This window comes from Chaetura pelagica, unplaced genomic scaffold, assembly GCF_000747805.2.
Source record: "Chaetura pelagica isolate M959 unplaced genomic scaffold, ChaPel_1.0 scaffold170, whole genome shotgun sequence".
NCBI lineage: Eukaryota > Metazoa > Chordata > Aves > Apodiformes > Apodidae > Chaetura > Chaetura pelagica.
Window position 1 is genome coordinate 123,933 of NW_009952048.1, and position 20,664 is coordinate 144,596.

At 36.5% G+C, this 20,664-nt stretch overlaps 1 protein-coding gene across 1 annotated transcript in view; it reads right to left on the reverse strand.

Annotated features, from left to right (window-relative positions):
• CEP162 (centrosomal protein 162kDa) overlaps positions 1-20,099 on the reverse strand; it is a 43,113-nt gene extending 23,014 nt beyond the window's left edge. The window contains exons 1-11 of the mRNA XM_010002981.1: positions 20,054-20,099; positions 19,104-19,207; positions 15,031-15,169; positions 6,492-6,644; positions 6,040-6,226; positions 5,072-5,121; positions 2,697-2,806; positions 1,694-1,724; positions 1,210-1,332; positions 552-743; positions 306-387 (exon numbers count right to left, since the gene is read on the reverse strand). Of these exons, the coding sequence (XP_010001283.1) occupies positions 306-387; positions 552-743; positions 1,210-1,332; positions 1,694-1,724; positions 2,697-2,806; positions 5,072-5,121; positions 6,040-6,226; positions 6,492-6,644; positions 15,031-15,169; positions 19,104-19,163 (1,127 nt within the window). The 5' untranslated portion in view covers positions 19,164-19,207; positions 20,054-20,099. The remainder of the gene's footprint in view (positions 1-305; positions 388-551; positions 744-1,209; positions 1,333-1,693; positions 1,725-2,696; positions 2,807-5,071; positions 5,122-6,039; positions 6,227-6,491; positions 6,645-15,030; positions 15,170-19,103; positions 19,208-20,053) is intronic.
• Between the last annotated feature and the right edge of the window lie 565 nt (positions 20,100-20,664).

The window sequence follows — 20,664 nt, forward strand, 5'->3', positions numbered from 1 at the left end:
GCAGAAGGCTGGGAAAGTAGAAATCCCAGCTGTGGTAGCTGTGAGCATGTGGATGTCTCCTCCAAATTATTTGGCAAACATTACTGCTTATCATTCAAACAAAGTTTGGGAATCTCTGGTCTAAACCTATTAACCCTGTATACTCATTTTACAATTCACTGCAAATGCCATAATGCCAGTGCAAGACATAATGAAATTTCAGTATCTAATTAGGCAAAAAGACAGATGAGTTATTTAGTAAGCTGTTTTTCACAGTTAATGGACTTAAGCATTTACAATTCTTAAATGCATTCTGAAATAAATACCTTCCAGGCTCCACATCAAAACTTCTGATATCAGATGCATGTCCTTTAATTGGTTTCATGAATTCTTCCACAGTAGGTAAGTCTAGTTAGTGGAATATAAAAAAAACCCCACCACAAATAACTTAGAAAAAGTGCTTGTAAAAAGGACAACATTTTTAAATATTTCATAAATGCATTATTAAAGATATTACTAGTTGGCTCGTTTTACATGTTTGTACAGTACACACCTTCCTTTGAGGCATTTACCTGATTCAATGGTTGACATGTTTTTTGAACAGATGTCATTATTTTGTGGAACCCCTTGCAGGAGGCTCCCTGAGAGTGCTGCTGCAGAACTGGGCAGTTTCTGCTCATCAGTGTCTCCCAAAGACTGCTCAATATGATGGTAAGCTTGGTGTAATGCTTCCATCTCACTGCTGGTTTGTCCATAGGAAGCACCTGTGGAAAATGCAAGCTCATCAGAGGCACTACAGGATTTGCTGTTTTGGGAAACATCCCACTGGAGCTTGTGTTTCAGTTACCTTTCATGTCTCTCCACCCTCCCTACCCCACCTCAGTATTTTATCAGTACTAAAACTACCAGTGTAGTTGTATTTCATAGTTGTGTTCAATGCTGTCAAAGAAGAATTTTAGCTGTGAGGAGATGGTACTTAAGATCAAACTGCAATGTCAAAAGTAAATTTACAATAGCCAAGTATTAAAAGGTATCTCTTTGGCAGAAGCATGGCTTCTTCCTGAAATATTTCCTCCTCTTCTCAAGCCTTGTTACTAAGAGGCAAGGATTCCATGTTCACAGATAACCTGAGAAAAATGTAGATATCAGAGCTGTCTGTTCTACTAAAGCACATTTTTGAGGTTTAGGTTTTGTGTGTGCTTGTTGGTTTTTTTTTAAAGCAACCTTTACCTGCTTCATTCATTTCAATTCCAGTGACTTCTTCAGGCAGGTATTGCTGTCCTGGAGCTACATCTGATGTTTCAACAGCCTTTTGAAGTTCTCTAGTTGACTCTTGTGAATCAAGTAATACCACTAAAACCAAGAAGATAAATGTTAAAAAACCTGAAATTCTCTTAAGTGCACCAAATCTCCATGTACTAAATGTGTAAAGAATGCTATCTAGGTTAGTCTAATGCCATTAATGGTAAACAGATTAACTCTAATTGCTAGCATCAAAATCTGAGTCCTCACTCCAGTAGTACAATGAAAAAAAATAATTAAAAAATTATGATCACTTTGAAGTGCTAACATGCAGATATTTTAAAAACTATTTTAGTCCAACAGACTTTCAGTAGAACACAACAGAATCAGGTGAAAAATAGTAAATAGTAGAAATCCGATAAGAAAGTTTCAAAAAGATACACTTAGTACTCTCCTACTGATCAGATCTTACCTTTAGCCAGCATGCCAGTATTAGCTTCTTCCTAACAAAAATAAAGAAAAAAAAATAATTACTTTTTGAATTTCAGGGAAAAGAAAAATCTGGATGAACTTCAAAAGTTGGTCCAAAACTTCAGAACGGTTCTGAGAACTAAGCACTTCTTTGTGCTCCAAGAACATGCACTTCTCTAAAACTCCACTTAGGCTGCTAAAAGGATCTCAACACCCAGTACTCTATAAACCCTCTCACAAGTGACTGGTCACTAGATGCTGCTCTGCATATATGAAATTACATGTTTGCACCTTCCTGGTTCTCTTGCATTGTAATTTGAGAAAAGAAAATAACACAGTGGTAAGTACATTACACTTCATTCTATTTGTTCTTTTAAAACATTTATTAGAAATACTACTCTAATAAACTTACTTTAAAAGACCTAAAATTCCCCACATTTATCCATTACATGAACACATGGTGCTCTGCAGAGTCCTTTCATAAAAAAAATAATCAGAACACATGCTCCAGGAATCCACCTGATGTGCTCCAGCCACATATGCTCCACATCAAAAGACCTGACTAAACTCACCACCAGTAATACCCCAAAGCTTATATTGTGTAGATTTTGGGTCCTCTGTCCAAACTACTTACCTGTCCAGAACTACTTCCCCCAGCCTGTGTCACTTGCTGGTGTAAACACCACCTTACTATCTCCAAGAGAGGGATTAATTACTGCCCACTCCAAGGCTGAGGCTACAATCTGAGCTCATAATTTATGCACTCCCATTCACAGTTCTTAATTCAAAGGAGAAGTAAGCAGGAAACCCTGCAAAGAACTCAATCCTTTCAGTCATTTATTACAAGAAAGCATATATCCTTAATAGAACAATATAGTCCCTGGACCACTAAGTTCTTTTCTTTCAGACACTACATAATATGTAAAGGTTTACTATATTTACAGTTATACATTACAGAGATTTCACAATTCATGCAAGTTACATGAATAATTGGTAAGTTATACCTGTTCTTGAGGACCTAAGTCAACTCCTGACATGTTTTGATTCTCCTGACTTCCTTCAGTTTTAGAGGCAGGATTAGCATCTGCTTCTTCAAAATCTTCACTGTAGCTGCCTGAAGTGCAAAATAAATATCAAATAGAATGAAGATCCAAGGAAGATAAAGCAGTAAGGAAAAGCTATTTCTTTTCCCCAATCCCTCATCTAAGAACAGCTACTGCCACTATTATGCCTTCCACAAAGGCAACAGAAAGGTTTCAAGATTGGGTGTGGTACTAAAACTACAGTAAAAGTCACACATAATATCTCTAAATTCAAGCAAAGTTTGCCTTATGATCAGATATACTTTACCTCAGTGTCCTTAGGCATATTTGAATTGATCCCTTTTATTCAACCACTTTAACTTACGAGTGAAATGATGCAAATTTCCACCTATCAGACAAAGTACTCTGTCCATACCCCTTGACAACTCCAGCAGTTTTTAGGCTCAGAATCTGTAAATCTGCTTCTTCTGACCTGCTTTGGTGGCACAAGAGCCACTCTGGGTATTACTTTGGTTGGAAAAGACCTTCAGGATCATTGAGTACAACCACTACCCTAACTCTGCCACATCCATCACTAAACCCGGTCCCCTGGCACCAGATCTGTCTTTTTAGATGCCTCCAGGGATGGTGGCTCAACCACCTCCTCAAACAGCTTGGATCACCAAGTCCAACTTGAGAGTAAGCATTATTCAAAAACACAAGTGTGTCAGAGAACGAATCTTACAAGCGAGTCAAATGCTCTTCCTTCAGTTACCTACACCCACCGTTCCACAAGTTCCGATTCCTTGTCCCCCACTCAGCTCCTGTGCTTCCTGGGTTCAGTGTCTGAACAATCTATAATGCTTAAATCTACCAGCATTTCAAAACACTGGTTTATAACATGTTCTTTCTGTGTTTTGTCACCAATGCAACCAACTCACATTCTAACTAATACATGAAAACTACACAGTGAAAAGTCACTCTTTTGGCATTGCCTTTGGTTTTGGATCATGAAAAGTCTGATCACCTGAAAACAGCTTTCTCATACTGTCTTAAGACAGTGCCTATACTATTCCTGCACATGTATTATCCACTATTTTTGTTCCTATTTCATGAAATAGCAGTTTGAGAAAGACTAAATCAAACCACACGCAACACACAGATAGGCCATTCCAGGTATTCCATAGGAACTGTTTTCCTAAAAATCACAAGTGTCAGTTTTAAAAAACTGACCACAACAATCAGGTAATTTCAACTGTTTTGTTAGGAAAATGGCCAAAAAATTATAGGATTTCCACTACAACTATTATGATGTGCTACAGTCTACAGAGTAACCAAGCTTTAAGGGAGAAAGGATTCCTGTGTTAAGGTTTATAAATAAAGCCACTTCATGTCTGGGAAATTGAAGCCTGACATTAGGACCTCTCAAAAGCTCAGTGAAATACACAGATTTGAAAATACCATCTGTTGATTAAATTACAGAAATACACTCTTTACCATATGCTAGCAACTAAGAGCAAAATATAGAGGTGACAAGTGAAAGACAAGCAAAATGAAAAGAACGTAGCATGGAAATCAGGTAAGAGTAACACTGCAGATTACAGAGATTAAGCTCAGGCATGAAAGATGCTAGAAAAATACAGATGACAGTTAAGATACAGGAGTAACTCAAACATGGTCACTTTGTCCTCATTTTTTGATTGATAGTTGGGTTTGTTTTTTTCTTTTCTTTTACGTCACAATATATTAAAAATGAACTTTAAAAAAAACAAACCAAAACAGAAAGCACAAAGTCAAAGGGCAAACCTCTTTAATTCTCTGTCTGAATAAAATCTGCAGTCATAATGCAAAGGCAGCCTAAAAGGCTGATGCAAAAACTAGAGATAAATGAAGATCATTAGTATGAAAATTATTTTAGCTTTCAGATAAGCAAAAGCTTTACCCAAAGTCAAGGTGATACAGGAACAGAAATCAATTGGTTTACGTATTACTCAGAACAAAAAAAGTTCAGTAAGGATGCTGGACTGTACTGTGAATCCAAAACCTATAATGAGCCAAGTTTTCTGACTAGCTCCAAAGACAACACAAAGTACAGAACAGGCTACGAGGCTGTAGTACAGTTTCCTTTTTTCAGACCTCTAAATTACATCCCACTACAAACATAAAGATCCTACACTACCCTCTGACACCCTGCTGTGACATTTTCTGAGGACTCTGCGTTTGAACTGGAGCTTTCAACAGCTTTCATTTCTGTTACTCTGTTCAATGAAGTTCCCACAACTCTTAGTGTACACACTGCAATTAAAAAAAAAAAAAAAAGGAATAATCAAATTATTTATTTAGAAAGATGCTATTACCAGATTTTGCTTCATGGGCAGCTTCTTCTTCTTTTTCATTTTTTTCATTTCTGAGAAACAAAACGAAACGTTTACTCTCTTCATGGACAGTAAATAAGTACATTTTTTTCCTAGCTCCCAATTTTGATACTTCTTACAATTAGCAATAAAATTTAAAATCTGAATGTGTCAAATCATAGGCTATAAAGTCAGATGTCATCAATTATTAAAATATATATATAATTGCAACTATCAGGAGTTAAAATTCTCAATCTAACTCTTAAAATAACTCTTTCTGTATTCCTTCCAACATCTACATTAGCTTCTCAAAGAAATTTTTATCATTATGTTTGCTTCTGTTCTGACCTTCTCATTATGCATTAACATCTCTCCTTTCTTTCCCCTTTTCCTGTAAAATTTTGTCCTTACCTAAAACTCCCCAGAATTTTGACACCCCCCCCCCCCCTTTTCATATTGGAAGTTTCCTTTGCACTCAGAATTTTTAGCAACAGCAGCCAGAATTGCCCCTTCACCTGTTTCTCTCACACATTTGAACTTATTTTCACATAACTGATTATAAATGAATTGCTCTAATCTACAAAGATTTTGTATCTTTCCTCTAGATTCACTTGTACTATCATGTCTAAAGGGACACAGAATCTCTCCTGGTCTACTTCATTAATGATAGATCAACCTGTAACTATTCTTATGCATAGCTGTGCAGCTACGTCCACTCATCACCAAGTCATGTTCTCATCTTATTCCTTTCTTTTATTTATTAAGCTCACTTTTGTCCTTGTCTTCATATAAAAAGCAACCTCCCCCAGAAAAAAAAAACACAACACAAAAACCCAAACAAAAAAAACCCACAGCAAATAAACAAAAAACTGATTGAAATAGATTCTTGTCCCACAAAATCTCATGGCATTCAGACATGCAAGTCACGTGTGTCCACTCATCTAGTCCACAACTTTTCTTCTCTAAATTACCGTACAAATGGTGCTAGTAATGCAGAATCATTGGAATCCAGCTCTTTATTTAATCTTGAATAATCAATAGTAGAGGAAGCTTCTTGTTCAAGTTTGGCAAAGAAGTCCTTCTTTTCTTCTTGTTCTTCCAAGGTATCCAATCCAAGTCCCATGATACTTTGATTAGGCCCAGAAGCTAAAATTGAATCTAAATTTCAAAACAAAGAATAAACTAATTGTGTCTGTGCTGTATGTCCTCATATAATTGTCATACTAGTAACAACTACAGACAAACTAGGAAAATACTACCAGTATCCAATAATCACAAGCTAGTTCTAGGACCCTTCAGCTCACGAGAGGCAGCTGATAGAAGTGAAGAATCCCACTTGCAATGAATTAAGGGAAGCAGTTTGTAATAACAGTTTATTTAGATCTAGCTAACTTCATGAAGTGGCTGCACTTTCAGTTCTCACCATTTTTCTCCAGGCTGTCTATACTTAAGGAGACATTAAGCCCATCACTTGTCTCTAGCTGCATCTTTTCCACATGCACACTCTCATCTGCTTCCCCCGTGAGCTGCGCAGCATCCTGCGTCTTGACAAACCTTCCACTGGCTTCAAGCATTCCTAGGAAAAAAGTTGCAATATTCTTGACTATCACCTAAAAGCTATTTGTATGACAACTTCAGTCTGAAGTGATGACAGTCATGTGAAATGAAAATGAATAAAAGTCATCTTCCAGATCCACCACTTCTAAGACCATGCTGCAACTGCAAAGATACCCAGTCTCACCAATCACATTGATCTAACTTCAGTTTCTAATATTATAGGTAAATCTTGTTTAATCAGTCTATTATGTAATTTTTTTTCCCATTTGTGATATTTGCATCAAAACCTATGTAGTTTAGCATGGGGCAAATATAACAAGTGTAAATATTCACTTACATTACTTACAGAGGACAATCACACACACAAACTCTGTACAGAAATCAACATTTCTTTGTTTTATTTGATCTCCTATCCACAGACCCATTGGCCCAGCAGCTCCTTTTTATTTGTTGCAAATCAAATGCTTTAGGAAAAAAAATAGTAACCAAAGGTTCTTAAAGGTCACTGATGAACACACAGTTGTTCCATTCTGTACATTTTGCAACTACAACATGCAGTTGACTCTCCTTACTGTAATTGAATTGTTATGAGGGTTCAACATCACCTTATCAATTTCATGTGCAAATTCTACTCTCAGACTGCTGCCTTACCAACTTCCTTATGGAAAACTAAAAGCTAAATATTGCAGTATATTACTAGTTAAAAACCAGTACCATGTCCCTTCTGCCTGCCCCTAACACATACAATTCTACTTAAATTCTTTAGAGGTTCTTCTAGAAGAAAGGCTAGCAGAAAAGCTGCTTATTTATTTTGTCCAATGACATAGGAAATGATTTAACAGTTCTAACAGAAGGGAACAGAAACCAGGTCCATCTTTTCCAACATGAACCTCGAGTTGGTAAAATAAACTTGGAATTTTTTGTTCCGTATGGCCAAACTGTTTAGGCTGTATCTGTGTCCTTGTACTGAACATACCAAGAGGGGTGAAGACACTTATGACAGCTCATCTCCTGCTGGCAGGAGAATGCAGGAGATGTGTACAACAGTGGTTCTTCAGGTCAAGAACACTAAACCAGTCTTCCACTGGATGATGAAGTGCTTCAACTTGGGGATGCTACTCTGTCCTGTACCTAGGTCCAACCAAGACCCTTTCAAGAAATGCCACACTTGTCTCTATGACAATGGAGAATCCTCTCCCTTCGGTACTGAAAATGAACCCAGGGTAGGGAGGGTAAGAGGCTGAAAACCTTTTCCTGCCCTTAGAACATGCATTCTGATGACAAGAGCCTCCCTCTCAAGTAGAACAGTTTTGGTTTATTTCTACTGCAATGACAAAGTCCCGTTGCACATTTTACTGGGAGGCTAAGTGTGTAAGATTCTGTGTATTGGAAATGTTTTTCCACATTCCTGTATCTAACTTCAGCTCTGTTCTTGGTACAGAGCTCTGACTGGCTTGCCTTGCACACAACAAATGACAAGAGACATTGACTTAAGGTCAAGCTCCACAGGAACACAAAGTTAATGCCTAAATAAAACTATTTTGCTATTACAAAAGTGTAAACGGAAACCTCAAAGTGCTGAACAAAAGTGAAAAAGTATGAGTAGTCCATCTCTCTGGTAGCTAAATGCAGTAATTTAATTTACCCAGATGGCAATCTATTTTAGTTATCAAAACAGTAAACAGAAACCTGCAGCTGGATCACAAGTTTTTTTGAAGATCTTCAGATTGGCCATAATCTCACCAGCTCTCCAACACCCTGTTTTTTCAATGCAACTATGTCAGCAGAATCAAAGACAAACTGTCACTGCCCTCCCATGTAGGATTTGCAAGAAAGGAGATGTCAATATACTTCAGTAAAAAGACAACTAGAACACTTAACAAAATGTTAGAGAAAAACAATTTCCTAGTTGTTCCTAGTTCCTATGTTGTTTTATTTAAATCATCTCAAACTAAATGAACTTTCTGAACAGACTTACATTGATTTTGAAGGCTTTGTGGGATTTATGTAAGCTAGCTAATATTTTTTTTTTCAGTATTTTGCCCATTCAAACCAGAGTACAGCTTTTCTTAAAAGGCACCTCCCATAATAATCTGAAAATTAAATACTGTTTTGTAGCCATGGAGTTCTGCAACTCAGCCATCCCCAATTCCCAGACACACACTCCAGATTACAGGGGATACTACCATTGCTAATGAAGGCAAGACAATATTTTTTTACCTGCCCTACACAACCTGAACTCCGAGAAAATAATTAAACTTGGAAAAAATATTCCCAAGTCTCTTTTCACTGTGTTTTTTTTGTTATTTGAACAGTCCTACTGATTTCTGTGGGGCTTGCTAGAGTGATTTATTGGTTGGGAAGGGAATGGTATTTGTTACTTTTCATAAAAAATTCTTGAAGCAGCAGTTTTCTTGAACTCCAAATATTTCACTATCCATATCTTGACTGCAATATTTTTTAAGTCTCATGATACACAGGATTATTTTTAAGTCCTCTTACCTGAAATTAATTAACATAAGAACCTGAATTTCTCAGAGAAGTATTTCTAGCCACTACACTTGCAGATAAAAGTTTAAAAAGAGAAACACAAAGGACTGGAACCTACAGTGACAAACATCTATTTACAAAGTACATTCTCTTCTCCGTAGTCTGACAAACACTGTCAGAATTGAGGCTTTTTACCTTTCTAATATCATATAAAAGACATTGAATTTGTTACCCTCAGAATTGTCTGGACTGTCAGAAGTGAGGATTCCTTCTTCTTTGTTTAAGTACAAATCTTTCTTGTCCTTATGAAATTTTTCCAACATTTTGAATTTAGACAAAGCCTTGCTGCGAGATGCACTGGAAGAAGGTACAGGGGGAACTACTTTTAAGTGTACACAAACATTTTTAAGTTTTTATACATAATGGACAGGGAATAAAGAGAAAAGAAAGACGTGAGAATTCAAATTAACACTTCTGAAAAAAAAAAAAAGCAGTTAAGTTTCTTGTAGATTGAATTAGCTGTAATTTTCTAGCTATAACAAAGTTAATGTTAATAAGTTCTAAGAAGAAAACTTTTATTTTTAAAAAAGACAAATTCCTTCTTGTTTCATGTATACCTTGCCTTCAAATACACTGTTGTAGGAGCTCAATATATTATTTGAAAACAAAGAAAACTAGTAAATCTACTTCAACAATAAAAGAAGTTTTGTGCTACAAGTTTTGAAAGAAAGCATCTAGATTGGCTCAAAGAAAAGTGGAAAAATACAGGTACATCATTGTGAATTACTACTGCCTTTGTCACTGTCAGGTACAGGAACTGCTTTTTATTTGCTCAAACACTGGAGAGGACTTATTTAGCAACAAAACCTACCAAATGCCTTCCATTCACATTAGTAGAATTAAGTTTTAGACAACAGTACCTATGCAGAAAGCTGTGCTCTCTCGTGATACTTAGATGACAGTCACACTATGCAATTTATATACCCTAGGCTAGCCAGATGTACTGGACTTCTTGTTCAAATTGTCAGTCTGAAGTGGGCTTCTAAATTGGCTAATTCAGAGAAAAATCTTAGTTCCAGGTCTTTGGAATTTACCCTGACACAAGAGAGAGTATGAGCAGGCTGGGGCATCAGGCCAAATAGTTCTGCTGTCCAGAAAAAGGACTATGGGGATGTGTGACCAGAAGCTAACACAGCACAGAAACATCCAAGATGGGTAAAGGAAGCTGGTAAGTGAATGGCAGGTGCAGTGCAAAAAGAGAAACTCTATGAAATCCATCCTTACAACACTGCACAGGTCCTTTATTCCTTCAGCTGATGTTCAAGTCCTGCAGTAAGATATCACTTCTCTAGATTCATATTCTGTCACATTTACTGGGAAACTGAAAGTGTTGACAGTTTGCCTTTCATTGCAAATAATGCAAATACATGATGTATTTTAAAACACTAATTTGAAATAAACACTGAAGTCCTCTTATTGCTTATATTTCAAATATTAAGCCTAATTAAATAGATTCGGTTTTAGTGTCTCTGTCCCAGATCGAGATGCTTTATAGCTATTCTATGCGAATGAGGGTTATGAAAATAGGGCAGCACAGATGCTCTAGAAAGCAAATATAGGGAGGGAAATTCCTACAGGGTACAAAGCAGATCACCAACATGATCTAAAGACCAAGTGCCAAACATTTCTTTGTCATGGCTCTCCAAAATATTATTGATTTGCTTGAATTTAATACCAAAGCCACATTTGAACTAGTCCATACAAGTTCACTGCTACTGTAATTTATGCAAAAGTATTTAATTATTTATCTCTTAAGTATTCTTTGGAGTTTCTCTTCAGATAAGATAAAAAGTGACTCCATATAAAAGGCTGAATCTGAAGTTATGTTGATCAAAATAATTCTGCAGATTAAACAATTTGGTTTGTCATTATTACACCAACTGTACTGTTTCCATTCCAGGGGAAGCATGCACAGAGCAGCCTACTGGGCTCCCAGCATTGGGAAAATAATCCTATCAACAGAATGTTTATCTGACTGTAGTCTTTGAAATTAAATAAACAGAACAGTGAATATTAATATTTCTGGCTTACATGCAATACCATGCTATCTGTCCTACTACATCACTATAGGTAGTGATATATGATGTAAACACAACTGAGCAAAAAGGTCACATAGTTATTTTTTTCTCTGGAAATAACAAATGAAGTAAGTGGCAGCTTGTGTCCAATAAAAAAACTATGGTCAAACTGACAATTTGCAATGGATTTTCTATAGGACAAGCACTAGTAATACAAGCCTTCTACTGAATAAATTTAACAAAACATATTTAAAAAAATACCAGACTGGGAATCTGAATGGGGACTCTTTTGTTCACAGTTTTCCACAATTTCAGCATGGCTTTCCATCATTTTCTTCTCTTTTCCTGGTTTAACAAATCTTGTTTGAATATCTTGAAAAGTAAGTCAAACAGCAGGAACAGACAAGCAAGCAAGACAGGACAGGAATTCTTATTATCCAATTTCTTTTTATCATTAAAATGACAAAAGCAAGTTGAAAGGACATTAGTTAGGTGTAGGTCTTTAAGCTGTCAAATATGGAAGACAGTATCTTGAATAATAATTTCCACATTTCAGTTTAAAGCTGAAGAACAGAGCCCAAATGTGACTAGAATAACAAGTTATTTTAAAATGTACTTTATACTTCTCAGCCACATGAACAGAAATAGTCTGCACTGTTTATTATAAACCTACAAACCCACGTGAATACAGGCTACTAGTTTAAATCTCTGCTTATTTCCTGGCACTTCTGCAACAAGATGCCTTAGAAAAAAGCAGACAATTTAATGTATAGCATACATTTTGTCTTCCAGTCATCTGTGTTTGTGTTTTTCAAGAAAGCATGATACAGATATTGAAGTTAACTCAAAATGAAAATCTCAATCTGGAAAAAAACGTACCAGCTCAGCACATTACTCCAACTAATTAGCCAGACTTTGTACTCTATTAATATAGCAGTATCTCTAGACAGTGTCGGTCAAACACACCAACTCATAAAGGCAGAGCACATAGTTGTAATGCAGTGCCACACTGTGGGTGGAAGTAACATTTATACATTTACATAACTTTGATTCACTGCAGAAATAACAGCTCAATTACCTGACAGTTAAGTCCTGTCTCCAACCAAACTAGAGGTTCAAGTCTAGAAGGATACACAGGGGTCTCCACAAAATTTCAAAGACTACCAACATGACACATTTTAGAAACTAAATTCAGCTTATTTCCATATTTGTCATAATTGCAAAAATATTATTAATTTTTTTCCACACAACAATTATTTTTCTCTTTAGGACACATTTAGTAACCTTGCAAAAAGCTACAAATCTAAATCATCACTTTTTAAATCATGCTGTGCAATGACTTACACTGCAGTGCTGCTGTGCAGTATTAATACATCTGAGCCCATGCTACACAACATGCACCTGCTGAAGAACATGAGACCTAGCAAAATTGTATTTGACAAAGTAGTTGGCAGCATGCAAGACAAAGAAAGAGACACACAGAGGGGAAAAGGATCAGTCCTAGAAGCCTGTCCACACGCAGACACCTGGCCAGTTGTTTTGCAAGTATATCTACTTGAACTAAAATCATAGCATAGTTTGTAGTATGTACACAGGGGCATAAATACCCCTTTATGTGAGAGATTCCTCATTCTCAGTTACATATAGAAGTTAAACTACTTTTGCAACTGCAGTGGAAAACTCGGTTTATACTGAAGGTGGCCAAGCTCCCCTCTGCAAATGGCTCTCTGGACTCTAGGGTAACTGTCTTATTATTAAGTGTGACTTCAGTTAGCAGAATGGCATTCATCAGATTGCTTCTGTTCTACATGGTCCTTCATCTAACACAGTATGTTAATAAAAGTGCTACCATTTCTGAGTGTCCAGTGTGACAAGCAAAGCCCTTTCCTCATGGTGTGATACAACTAGGAGCTCTGCTTCATATCACAAAGCTATCCTCTTCTTGCCAAGACAGAATAAGGAAAGCTCTCTAGCAAAACATAGATGCCTCTCTGATTGAAGTATTACATTTTAAGTGGAATATGGCATCCAGCACACATCCCACAAGCACGGAATTCTAAGCAGAGTGGTGACAGAGCTGTAGCTGAAATAAAACTAATAATCTGGCTGGCAAAACGGTGCTCAAGGAAGAATTCAGTTCATGGCTTTAGCATATTTGCCCCACATTCTTGTAGTCTCACTTTTATCATGTCCAACTGCCAAGACATGTTGGACCTCATTCAAAAAGCAGTACACACAGATCACTGTCAACTCGCTCTGAAAAAAATCTACCCCCTCATCAAGAGTTTGAATATGAACATGCTAGCTTCTTTTTCAAGTAAATTGATTCCATACTGGCAAAACTGGGCAGGCTCACCTTCTAAACATTTTCCTCCTAAAGGACACAAAACTCTTTTTAAGAGAGACCTTAAAAAGTTTATCAGAAGTCTCTTTTGATTCTATACACCAATAAACTGCAGATCAAGCATGTTTCAGTTCTAATAGATTTACCTCTAGTTAAACTACACAGTTGATAAAATATTCTTAATTTAAAAAATGAAACTGGTTTGGATAAGAACAACTTGATGTAATCACAGTATTTCTTCTGATTCTGCTTTGCATTGCACCAAAGCCATGCAAGCACTGTTCTCTAAAACTTGTAATCACCCTGCCTTTTAAGTACCTATTCCAGTGTTTTTTGGTTTAAGTAGTATGAGAAATATCAGGCCACTTCAGGGGTTGCCTCAAGCATTTCAGAAAAAACACAGAAGAATGCTGACCTTCTAAAGTCACCTGAAAATTTTCTTTGATAGTATGTAGAAAAATGAGGTAATGCTAACCTCTTAATTCTCACCCTTTGCCCAGCCAAGAACACTCTGTCTTTCCATTGTTCAGGAAGCTGGAAGGAAATACTATAAGCAGGTATCATAATATCTAATAACTACCTGGTAGGTAGTTGCACTGCCTGATATGAAATCACTCGTATCCATCTGAGTTTCCCAGCAATATCTTAAAAGGCCAGAAACAGATAAGCAGTCCAGCCACCACCTATTAGGGTTATACCTAAACTGGTGACTTAAGATTTGACTCCTAACTATGGCAACACTGACAGGAAAACTGCAGACTACCAGTGGTATCTTAACCCTGTCATATAAAAAACCAATTGCTGGAATTTTCTGTTAAGCTCCAGTTACAAGTTATACGAATCATGAAAATAAGAAACCAGTTACTACAGGAACAAGAGCCACTCACCCTGTGGAAATTAAATACTCATAGGCTTTACCAGCCAGTAATTAAACAATGAAGAAATGCCAAACTAGAGGTGGAAAGCTTGCAAACAATAATATATGTTCTTCCAGAACTATGTGACTAAGTCAATGCTGAACTAGCAATCATGTCAACACAGCCCTTACTGCTGCTGAAAAGTTTTTCTGTGCTTGCCCAACCTATTACAAACATTGCAATTAGCTTAAAATTACAAAAAATAGTATTTTTTCTCTCCAGTCTGGAAACAGTAATCTACAGAAAGTGTAAGGAACAGGTTGGTTACAAAACACACCTACAGATTTTTCAGCAGAATTTGCAAGTTACATTTTCTAATTATCTTACTATTTATAAGGTGTTTACAAGTTTTCATTACATGTAAGAAAAAGCAGCAGAAAGCTTGCTTACAGCCTGAATACAATTACTTTTTAAAAATACAATTACATTTGAGTTTTATACTTTACAAACTCGCGCTGTAATGTTCTAAAGCACTTGTGTGGGAGTAACTTAATCTGAATCCAGGCCCATATGAAGTATAAGAAAGAACTCGTCTGACCCCCTGTGGTCAAAAAATTGCAAATCTACATTATTTACCACCATCATCCAGATCTTCCTCAGACATCCACCATGGCACTGAATCCTTTTTCTTTGTTTCTTTTTTCCTGGGCTGTCCCAATGTCTCAAGAACGCTGGGTTTTTTCTTTGAATTTCCAAGTGAATCATCTGAAAGAGACTGAGTGAATTGCATAGAAGATTAAAGACAGCTTTTACATTTTCACATTGTTCTACTGTCTTTCAGCCATTCAATTCTAGACTTCTGAGTTCAGATGCCTCTGTACTCCCCACTGCCTGCCTTTTTTTGTATATGCATGACAAAGTTGAGTAACAGACAATAACCATATTCATGTGGCATAATACTGCATATTATAATAACCTCACTGCCAAAGTTTTGCCATGTTAAAAGTTAATTGCTTAGTAGAGGATATTTTTTAATGAACTGCATAATCAGCTCTTTTTTGGTTAGTTACAACATGTAAAAGCCAAAATCCTAACTGCCTCCTTAAGGATGAGTTAGAGCAGCAACAGTTTAGCCTTGGCCTTCTTTTGTACATGAACAATATTATTCATATTCTAAAAATAAGCTTTCACAAACAGCATTCTACCTCCCAGCAAGTCAGATTTCAGAAATTAATTTTATACTTTGTGTTCATGGAAATGAACAGAAATACCAGAGCCATTCCTACCCATCTCTGTGTATTAAGCTTTCATATGTATTACTCATCCATGCCAATTTTGACTGATGGCTTAAATCAACGGAGGAAAAAAAGACTGTAAGCATGTAAACATGAAATCCTACAGATTTCAGTTGCTGAAGAGTAACAGGAAGGAAAAGACCTAGAGATATAAGACAAAAGCACTTTTTTTAATGTGATACAGCTTTTTTTTTTAAACAAACAAACAAACAAACAAACTCTGTTCCTTTCCATTGAAAAAGCTCTTTGTGGCTCACAGCCACAACTAGCTGTTCAAACATTGAACAAGGAAATACATTAATTAAGCTAATGCACTGCAACCTTAGGTGTTATGTATCCTTTGTGGTTCAGCTCAGTAAACATGGGTTTAAGGTGAGTGGCACACTTTTTATTTTTATCTAATTTTTTAGCCATAATTGTTAAAGCTAATTGTTCTAAAGTATCTTAACAGAGTCAATAGAGTTAGTAAAAGCTTAAGGAACAAAGAATTCACATGTGAAATGCACCATATGGGACAATTTCAAAAACTTCCCTTTCGTAACAGTCGTGAATAAGAAAATGCAATAACATAAACAGAACTGTAGAGGCAACAGGATTGTGGGTACTTATTATGTAAAAGACAAGACGATGCTCTATTAAAACAATCCTCTGCAGTCCACTGCCTGATTCCCATTGCACAAAAAGCACTACCATAAAAGCCTATCTTTACTATATATCTAACACTTCAATTTATACAGGCTTAACAAGAACACGCATAAATGAAATGCCTATTATCCAGAACTTCCATTTAAGAATAAAAAAATATTATAAGAAAATACTATTGTTGTTAATATCTCTGACCAATAACATCTTTAAAGCTTACAGTTTCACTTGAGAAAATTAAACGCCTGTCATGCAGTCTCAGAAAGAAAATTTAAGTGATCTGAGCCTTGCACTTTAATAAATAATTTGAATTTGGAATTATGAAACTTCTGGACAACAGGATGTATTGCAATGTCTTTACATTGACTCAGTGGCACAGAACAAAACAACTTTACATTCTTCATAAAAGTCCTATAAACTTCCTTGCATTGCTCCCAACACAAGTGCTACTGCCATTGTCCACAAAGGTCAGACTGCCTCCTGCTAGACTAATGCAAGCCCTGGTATCTCTTGCTCTTTCTTTTATGACTAACAGTAAATTCTATGCTGCAAGCAGCATCTTGCTGATGCTTGTACACCTTAAGAGTAGAATTATAACTAAAGAAACTGAAACTCCCACAGGTTGTTCACAAGTTCTGGAAAATTTCTATGTCATCCATGCCATCTTGTCAACTTCAGAAAGTAAAGTTGCACTAGCTGGGAAAGAAATGCTGACACAACAATACTACTGCATTTTCCCCAACATGTCAGTTGTCTCAACTGTGAAATTTAGAGATTTTTTCCTTCCTTATGGGGTAAGGGATAATTGACCAGAAGCACAAGATCAATATCACTGAATGGTTTGCGTAGAAAGGGACCTTAAAGATCTACTTCCAAACTCCCTGCATGGGAAGGGACACCTGACAGCTTTCTAAATTCAGTGCCTACACCACTTTAGTTTAATCCTCCTATTAGACCTGCATTATCCAACTGTATTTACAGTCTTGCTTTTTTTTCCACTTTAAAGGTTTTAATCACAAACATACATAGAATCCTCCCCCCAGACAAAGGCAGTTTCACTAATTATGTATTATTTAAGAGGCAAAAACATTCTGCTCCTTTCCTTCTCTGAAAGATTTCCTTAAACAGCATTAAGTCTTCCTCAAACAACTAAAACCAGTTTCTGCTATTCCCCTTTACCCCGTCATTATACTCAACACAAGTATCACCCACATAACAATTTCAAACAGTGGAGCACATTGGTTTCTCATCTTGAACATTAAAGATTAAAACATTCTCTAACATTAAAAGGGTGTACACTTTTTATAAAGAATAAAAGCAAAGGGGAGGACATAACAGGAGATGCATGCCTATAAAATAACAGCAGATAATGTCATTGTTTGGGTCTGTATCTAGCTGGCAGAACTTAAAGCAATGCCTATTTTTTAATGACTGGATTGGCAGTTCTAGTCTGAAAGGCTAAAAAAAAAAAATTGAGACAAAATACTAGAATCAATCATATGCAGAGTTTTGTCACATGCACAAAATAAATAAACCTTCTTTCTCTCCCCCCGAGCAACTCCCTTCATAACAACAGTAAGTAAAGGACTTTCGGCAGAAATGCAGAGCCTTTTTTTTTATTCTTACTAAAATTAATAATTTAAGTGAATTCAAGAATGTTACATCATCAAATTAAGGGCTAAAATCTACCTCTAAGTTTGTTTTGAATCTTAATTTTCAGATGGCATTTAGTTTTCCTATGATCATAATTTGGTATTGCTGAGTAAAGCTGCATGTAGTGTGTATCTGTAAAAACACCTCACAAGCTGTATGGTGAGCAAAGAGTTACAGACCTACCTGGGAAAGCCACAATCTTCTTGAAAAAGAACTCTCAGGTTTCTGCAGATCTTTACCACACTGTACAAAGTGTAATTTCCATGGAATTTAGCACCTACAAGTAGTTAAATCATAGCACAGCCTCTACATCCAAAAACCTTTATGAGCATATTTCACGTAACAGAGATGCCACAAATAACCTCTGCCATCATTAGCTACACTTACATAAGTTACCAGCCTGGAGTAAAGGCCTTATGTGTGCAGTGCTCCTATCTTAGGGTTACCACACTGTGTGCCTGAAGGAGTGGAGGGCAAATTCTGAAATTACAGGTCTCTATGCATTGAAAAAAAAGTATCAAGTTAGGACATTTTGACCCAGTCTGCTGTCACCTTCAGTCACAACCCACAGGCTTGCATGATTTTGCCTCTACTCAAAATCAGGAAGCACCATGAGGAACAACAGGAATAAAATCAAAATCTTCTAATCACTGTGACACACTTCTTTTTGTTAGGATTAATATAAGAATTTTTTAATAGAATTCAGCAAAATTGGGTATTGCACAGACAAATTTCTTAAAACATTGCTTGTGCTTAGACACAGGAAAGGTTTTTTATCTCATTTTCAATTATATATCACTTTGAAGCTTCTGCTACTAAACAACCCACAATTAAACTGAAACAAAAACAAAGAAGAAAGGGCTTTTTCTGAAGACACAACCTGGCAGTGACAAAATATTTACTGAATCACAAAACTGTTCTCTGGGTTTCGATCCAGCAAAATAGTATGAATTAAGTTTAGCAAGGAAGTTAATACCTTGCAAAGACCCACACATAAGGCAGCTATGTGAATTATGTGACAAAAGCACAGCTGCATCTTCCGTTTCATATTATTCCATACTCAATTTTCCCCCTGCATTTTAACAGAGAAAAGGGATGTGACCTTGCTGTGAAACATACCTCTTTCAGAAACTCTTCAAACTGCTCATCTAATTCTTCTTTGGAAAATCGATGAGCCATGATCTACAACTGGATGTTACTTTTCAAATGACTGAGTTTAAACGCTGAGATTTAAAATAAAAATAAAGTTAATCAAAAGCATTCTGAGATTAGAGATGGTGTAGTGATTTGCTGCTTTCATAGAGAGCTGTAAGCAAAAAGTATCTTAACAAAGATGCCAAATTTCATTCCTCCCACCCCTAATATAAATTATTTCCTGAACGAGACAATCAATGCAAACATACCTGGATTACTTAAATCCTTCGTTAATCAAGATACTAATTTCCAAACCAATAGCTTTTGGGTTGGAAACCAAACTTTGAGGGATAAGTAAAATATGATTCCTTTCACCATCTTTACATTTTTCTTCAAAAGCCAGCTCTCTTAGCTACCCACAATTAAGCATTTTGTCAGTGATCAAACAAGAACCCTCTTCAGTAATACTTCCCATGCATTTTAAAGGCTTGAATTCCTTTCCATGTTTCTTCTCCAAAACTGAAGACATCTGGCATTATAAATTTTGTTTCATCATCTCTGCTGTGCTTAGGACTTAGTAAACAATAAATACATGAAAGTCTTTTAAGATTAGAGGATGACATTTGGTTTGATCTGCCCTGACACAGAAAGCCACTGGTACTTGTCCCTCTCCCCTTCCCAAAAGTCTGTGTTGACTTCTCAGGTATAAAATATGCCCCACACTCAAAATACTACAAAGATTTTGTATATCACACTGCTCCACACATCTGGCTATCTTCAAAACTGCACATGTATGGCAGCATTAACCCACCCCAGCATCTTCCAGGCAGAGAAGTGCTACACAAACATAAAAGGGCCAAACATTCACCAAAATGCTTTTACCATTAAACAAAATTTACCCCAATATGGAGCCCTCTCAATACACTGTTACCTACCTGGTAAATTGATTTTGACAGGCGAGCTGTGACAACTGCTTCCTGTTTTCACTCCTTATTCATCCAGAGACCACCCGATATTTTGGCTTTAGCAGACAAACAATAAAAAAAGTTATAGCAGGCTGCCCAGACTTTGAATTGAGTAAGATATCCTTACGTAAGCACTTGGACAATATCTCTGAAAACATGGTAAGTAGATTAAGAACGTCACCTCTCATGACACACATAATCCAGTATCCTTTTATAATTTACATCAAAGAACACTGGATGCTAAACACTAGATGCCTGAACAGTTTACAAGCTGTGCCAACTACTTGAGCAAGAGGAAAATACTTAATTTCAGCCTTGCCAGAAAAACAAACTGATTCCTCTGACATTATCTGTACTTCTGTCTGCTTTATAACTACAGCTTTTATAAAGTCTAAGACTTTATAAAGTATAAGACTTTATTTTTCAAAAGGACAACAAATAAGCCGATTTCCCTGACAGCAGATTGCAGACCTGCTTAGCAAAAGCAACAGCCAAACCTTTGGAGCTGAAGGCTCACAAATGACTTTAAGTCGCAACACAAGGAAGGCCCCTGCTGGGATACCCGCCGCTAAGGGTGCAGG